Source organism: Diaphorina citri, unplaced genomic scaffold, assembly GCF_000475195.1.
Source record: "Diaphorina citri unplaced genomic scaffold, Diaci psyllid genome assembly version 1.1 scaffold1864, whole genome shotgun sequence".
NCBI lineage: Eukaryota > Metazoa > Arthropoda > Insecta > Hemiptera > Psyllidae > Diaphorina > Diaphorina citri.
Window position 1 is genome coordinate 46,104 of NW_007379290.1, and position 6,906 is coordinate 53,009.

The following is a 6,906-nucleotide window of genomic DNA, read 5'->3' on the forward strand; positions in this document are numbered from 1 at the left end:
CATAATGAGGTTATACATTAATAAAATCTTGCCAAGATGTGCCCATTGAACCTCTGATGCTGCTTATTAATGATTCCATCAAGAGCGGTATGACTTTTTTACTCAGAAATTTTTTCCCAGGGGCTGTTTATTTAGTAAGATATTTATAATGTGACATAGGAACTATATATGAGACATCTATGTTACTCTATTTAATTCTAGTATCTTGCCAAGATGTGCTCATTGAACCTCTGATGCTGCTTATTAATGATTCCATCAAGAGCGGTATGACTTTTTTTTTATTTTTACTCAGAAATTTTTTCCCAGGGGCTGTTTATTTAGTAAGATACCTATTTATAATGTGACATAGGAACTATATATGAGACATCTATGTTACTCTATTTAATTCTAGTATCTGCTTAACTGTAAACTAAGATCTCCCTGGAGGGCTAGCCAATTATTTGGCCATTACAAAGAGCAAATTTGCGAATATCACAACTTTAAAATTAAGAAAAACACATGGTTACATCTTAAGGCAGTACTTCTCAAACAATGTGCCACAGAGGTCACGAAACTGTGGTGCTACTTTAAGAATATTTATTTTCTCTCTTATACACATTTAATGTGGTCAGGGACTGCCCCAATAGAAGGAGTCTTATAAAATGTGTGCTGCGGTGGCAACATCTTTGAGAAACACTACCTTAAGGGAAGAGTGACCCTATCTTCTGGGAGAAAACTCTGCTTCACGTGCCCAGGATTTTGTAGTCTCCGATCCTCAAAAGTCTGCCAGAAGATTCAAATTTCCACAGTTCATCAATGAAATTTCCATCCAGCGTTTCAATTTCCTTTCATGACTGCTTCCAGCGAATTTTTTTTGTACTGATACAGACTTACCTCTCGAGAAGGATTTCATTTGCACTATTCCTTTGTCACCTTTCTGCTGAAGAATTCCATTTCCACTGTTCCTTCATCACTCTCCTGCACGGGGAATTTCATTTCCACTGTTTCACAAACTGAATGATGGACGTCACATTTGAGCTCATGTCATCATGAGTGTTGCTCGGCAACGAAACAACAATGTCTTCCTTGTAGGAGTCACGAGCCTCTTCCAGGATGGTTTGGAATATTTCACACTGAAGATTGTCCTGTAGTTTCTTGCCGCTTTGACCTCTGTATCAAACAGAAAGAACAAATTGAGATGAAATACTTTCAAATACTGAAACTGGTGTTCTCGTGTTCACCCAGCACCTAAATCGGAAGAACAAAAGCCTGACAATTACCAGTTTAGAACAATAACCTTGTATGGTAAAAATGCACAGAACTTTAATAACGGGTAATTCAGTGAACTTTGACCTCTGTATCAAACAGAAAGAACAAATTGAGATGAAATACTTTCAAATACTGAAACTGGTGTTCTCGTGTTGACCCAGCACCTAAATTGGAAGTACTGTGTCTCTTCTTGCCCATCTGATGAGTAGCATGGGTATGCTACAGCACAGACCACATGTGCCTAATGTAGCAGTTGTTTGATTGCTACAAAATAAAAAGGGTGTTTTTTTTTTTTTTAAAGACTTACACTCTACACTTGGGTATAATAAGTCATTATTTCATCTCAATTTATATGGAAATTCACAAAGTTACTGAATCCTCCATCACGAGAAAGAACAAAAGCCTGACAATTACCAGTTTAGAACAATAACCTTGTATGGTAAAAATGCACAGAACTTTAATAACGGGTAATTCAGTGAATTTGCTCAGAAATAGAACTGTAAACAGACACCTATAGGCTCAATTCAAATCAAAATGTATTGAACCTCTTTGATCAATTTCATAAAGAAAGGTACTAATAGTTAAATACAAGCATGATGGTTTTGATTCAGTTATGATTTTAATCACTGTGGGGTCAAAGAACAAATTGATTTGGAAAAAAAATATAGAATAATCTTTTCCAAACAGAAGATTATATTACAATGTTGTGCAACTTGTTACACAAACAATAAAGTTCTAAAATTAGTAGACATACAGAATGAAAAAGGTACTAATAGTTAAATACAAGCATGGTGGTTTTGATTCAGTTATGATAAAATCACTGTGGGGTGAAAGAACAAATTGATTTGGAAAAAAATATAAAATCTTTTCCAAACAGAAGATTATATTACAATGTTGTGCAACTTGTTACACAAACAATAAAGTTCTAAAATTAGTAGACATACAGAATAAGAAAGGTACTAATACTTAAATACAAGCATGAAGGTTTTGATTCAGTTATGATTAAATCACTCTGGGGTCAAAGAACAAATTGATTTGGAAAAAATTATAGAATAATCTTTTCCAAACAGAAGATTATATTATAATGTTGTGCAAATTGTTACACAAACAATAAAGTTCTAAAATTAGTAGACATACAGAATGTCTCACTTACTTTTCTACAAGTCTATCATACAGGGTGGTGTTATCAGCTGACAGGACGTACACTTGATCTATCCAACGCTCGGGAAACATTTCTGCACTGTGGTAGTCAATGATTTTACCTCCACCTGAAAAAAAGTACATGAATAGAAATATTTACTTATTATGATGTTTCCTGGTAAAAATCTTTACAATACATTACATTGAAATGGGGGGTCCTTTCTGACAAAATTCCTGTGTGCGGAGTCCAGTATGTAGGACTATTGCATCCCATTCTTGTTGTTTTTTCACTTTTCTCCTTCAAACATTGCTGTCTCTTTTATCAAGTTTAGCAAACACCTTAGGAAAAAAGATCAAATTTGTTAAAATGTTGAGCCTCAAAAACATTTTAGAACAATGTACAAAATACTGACTTTTACTATTAACAGAATTTGGATTTTGTTGGAAATACCCATTCTAATGGTGGATTTCACCAATGACTTAGTGAGAGATTTCACTAACAGGAGAATTTTAAATTAAATTCAAAAAGGATTTTTAACTAAATTCAAAATTCTCCTTTTTGGATTATTTTTTTTTTTCTCTCTTCTTTATTGAAAATTCTCTCGTTAGTGAAATCTCTTATTAAGTCATTGGTGAAATCAACCATAAGGCTGTGTCCTCAACTTTTTCAAGTTAAAGAAAACTTGATTTATCTCACCTTGTACCCGTGGTTCCAATTCATCCAGAAGCTTGTCTTCATCAAGTTCGGGACATTCATACTGTTCATCGTATTTCAAATAGAACTGGTTCTCTCGAGCAATCTTGTTGACGTCTATCCATTCAAGACTATCACATTGTTTGACAACTTCTTCACACAGGGTGGATTTGCCGGTACCAGGAGTGCCTGAAAATAAAGAGAAAAAAAAATATGTCCACAATAATGAAGTTTTGAATTGAAGCTTCTTCCTATTCAAATTAAATAAACAGTAGAACCTTGATTATTTTAACTAATTGGGACAAAGGCACAAACGGAAGTTGACATAATCAAAATTCCGTATAAAACAGTGAAAAAGGGGCAAATTTTTTTTATAGAAAAGAACGAAATGGTTAATAAATCACTAACCACTACACAAATCACTAACCATGAGACACTTTACATACTTGGGAAAGAAAATCTACAATTTGCTGCCTCAGTCACTCAAGGATCAGGCACAGATTTCAGACAACAAAAGAAACAGAATATTAGAACAAAGAACTGTGGAAACACCAAGTGCGAGAAGAATAGAACCGTGGAAACTGAAAACACCTGAACCGCCATTTGACCTCAAAGAAGAAATAGCAAAGGGATCACATCTGCCATTCCCAACCTGGAAATGACTAAACTAAAATCATCGTACGCAAAAAATCCAGCCATGCCGTTCAAAATAATTCAAGACTGTCATCTGCGTTAACGCGCCCGTCAACGGCTCGATCGAAGCCGTCGTGTGTACGTCCGATCTGGGCCGTCATCCTCTTATGGTCAAGTGGGGGCTATCGGAGGATGACAAGTGCAAATGTGGCACAATCCAAACCATGACTCACCTCCGTGTCTGCTCAAATCTTGCAACCACATGTACATATGATATGAAGTTGATTTTTTCAAACTGTAATTTTATTTACCCAGTATACTGTCATCGGAGGATGACAAGTGCGAATGTGGCACAATCCAAACCATGACTCACCTACGTGTCTGCTCAAATCTTGCAACCACATGTACATATGATATGAAGTTGATTTTTTCAAACTGTAATTTTATTTACCCAGTATACTGTCTTTAAAAATAGTTCATTCAATTTTACTCTGTACAATAGCTAAAACAAAGCTTTATAAGCATAAAGATTTATTTAATTTTTTTAAAATGAAATTTTGGTATATTTTGGATGTTAAAGGTGTGTCCCCAGAAATTTGTCCTTCCTCTGGCATGCTACTATTTTGAGTATTTTGCAACTAGATGAGAGAGGAAAGTAGAAATGACCTATTAAGGCAGAAAAAATTTCTTCTCCTTCTCTCATGTTTCTGATTAGACATTGAATGACTAAACCGGTTGAGAACAGGATTTGGACGTTGCGCATCCAACATATATTTTGGATGTTAAAGGTGTGTCCCCAGAAATTTGTCCTTCCTCTGGCATGCTACTATTTTGCAACTAGATGAGAGAGGAAAGTAGAAATGACCTATTAAGGGAGAAAAAATTTCTTCTCCTCTTATCTTTCTGATTAGACATTGGAAATTGTTTAGATTTTTGTTGTTCAAAAGTTATTGAAGTGTTAAGGTTATGTTGTGGGATGTTACAGATGAAATGTCCTTCCTCTAGCATGGTAAATGTGGTTAAGTAAACCCGTTTTGAAAAACCTGTAAAAACAGGTTAAAATGAGGATTTCTATGGCAGCAATAAAAAAGAACTGGAATGATGGTAATTATTCAGAAGCCACAATAATGAAAAAGACAAATAGAACTGTGGAAACTGAAAACACCTGAACCGCCATTTGACCTCAGAGAAGAAATAGCAAAGGGATCAGGATCACATCTGCAATTCCCAACCTGGAGATGCCTGAACCGGTTGAGAACAGGAGTTGGACGTTGCGCATCCAACATGGTCAAGTGGGGGCTATCGGAGGATGACAAGTGCGAATGTGGCGCAATCCAAACCATGACTCACCTCCGTGTCTGCTCAAATCTTGCAACCACATGTACATATGATATGAAGTTGATTTTTTCAAACTGTAATTTTATTTACCCAGTATACTGTCTTTAAAAATAGTTCATTCAATTTTACTCTGTACAATAGCTAAAACAAAGCTTTATAAGCATAAAGATTTATTTAATTTTTTTAAAATGAAATTTTGGTATATTTTGGATGTTAAAGGTGTGTCCCCAGAAATTTGTCCTTCCTCTGGCATGCTACTATTTTGAGTATTTTGCAACTAGATGAGAGAGGAAAGTAGAAATGACCTATTAAGGCAGAAAAAATTTCTTCTCCTTCTCTCATGTTTCTGATTAGACATTGGAGATTGTTTAGATTTTTGTTGTTCAAAAGTTATTGAAGTGTTAAGGTTATGTTGTGGGATGTTACAGATGAAATGTCCTTCCTCTAGCATGGTAAATGTGGTTAAACCCGTTTTGAAAAACCCGTAAAAACAGGTTAAAATGAGGATTTCTATGGCAGCAATAAAAAAGAACTGGAATGATGGTAATTATTCAGAAGCCACAACAATGAAAGAGAAAGCTCCTTTCATTGTTTAACTTTACCATATAGGACCACTGTTCACTGCTTGTTTGTGACAGCTTTTTTTTTAATAGGAATTTTCCATGACTTCTGAACAAGAACTGAAATGATTTACACAGTATTTCTCAAACTCCTGATAATTGAAGAGATAAGCTTGGGTACAAAGGTCCAACTTTATCATTCTCTCACTTACCTGTTATTAAAATGTTGGGTTTGGTTCTCTTGGAAGACATCTTGAATCAAGACAAAGGAACTGGAGCTCAATACTTTAAACCACGTTTTCATTCCGAGTTGGCTTCAATTCTGGATTGAACTAATGAAAGAGAAAGCTCCTTTCATTGTTTAACCTTACCATATAGGAACACTGTTCACTGCTTGTTTGTGACAGCTTTTTTTTTTAATGGGAATTTTCCATGACTTCTGAATAAGAACTGAAATGATTTACACAGTACTTCTTAAACTCCTGATAATTGAAGAAATAAGACTGGGTACAAAGGTCCAACTTTATCATTCTCTCACTTACCTGTTATTAAAATGTTGGGTTTGGTCCTCTTGAAAGACATCTTGAATCAAGACAAAGGAACTGGAGCTCAATACTTTAAACCACGTTTTCATTCCGAGTTGGCTTCAATTCTGGATTGAACAATTGAAGAGATAAGCTTGGGTACAAAGGTCCAACTTTATCATTCTCTCACTTACCTGTTATTAAAATGTTGGGTTTGGTTCTCTTGGAAGACATCTTGAATCAAGACAAAGAAACTGGAGCTCAATACTCAATACTTTAAACCACGTTTTCATTCCGAGTTGGCTTCAATTCTGGATTGAACTAGAATGATCTAGAAACTCGAAACTGATTTGTTAAACCCCACTCTAGAAATACCTCACACGAAAACTGTGGGAAGGGGGAACTAGAGACGGGTCGGAAAAAAACTGCAACTGTATAGAAAAAACTGCTGACTGCACAGATCTATTGACTGATAAGAAAATTCCTAGCTGCACACTGCACAGCACAGACGCTCTGTGGGGACTGTCTAATTTACCGACCTGAGGAAATCACTCCTCCTGGGCTTACGGTGAAGAAATTTTTACCGGCCAAAACGGTTTTGGATGACTGACTGGGATTAGTGGGATTCCAATCAAGACTTTAATCGAAATCAGAATCAACACTGGCGAGCGGTGATTTCAACTAGGGACTAGGGACTTACTTAGATATTATGTTGAATTAAATTCAAAATTTACAGGAACATCCCTAAATTTCTGGATTGGAAGGATAG

At 35.6% G+C, this 6,906-nt stretch overlaps 1 protein-coding gene across 3 annotated transcripts; it reads right to left on the reverse strand.

Annotated features, from left to right (window-relative positions):
• Positions 1–963: 963 nt before the first annotated feature.
• LOC103517485 (adenylate kinase isoenzyme 6 homolog) lies at positions 964–6,646 on the reverse strand. Of its 3 annotated transcripts, XM_026829567.1 has the most exons (5): positions 6,420–6,646; positions 6,156–6,236; positions 3,086–3,271; positions 2,402–2,516; positions 964–1,149 (listed from the first exon to the last, which is right to left on the reverse strand). In XM_026829567.1, the coding sequence occupies exons 2-5, from the start codon at positions 6,193–6,195 to the stop codon at positions 972–974; spliced, it is 519 nt and encodes a 172-aa protein (XP_026685368.1). In that variant the 5' UTR covers positions 6,196–6,236; positions 6,420–6,646; the 3' UTR covers positions 964–971. The 3 variants fall into 3 exon arrangements, with proteins under 3 accessions (XP_026685368.1, XP_026685369.1, XP_008480742.1); XM_026829568.1 differs by lacking the exon at positions 6,156–6,236 and having other exon boundaries at positions 6,332–6,646; XM_008482520.3 differs by lacking the exons at positions 6,156–6,236; positions 6,420–6,646 and adding an exon at positions 5,826–5,952.
• Positions 6,647–6,906: the final 260 nt, after the last annotated feature.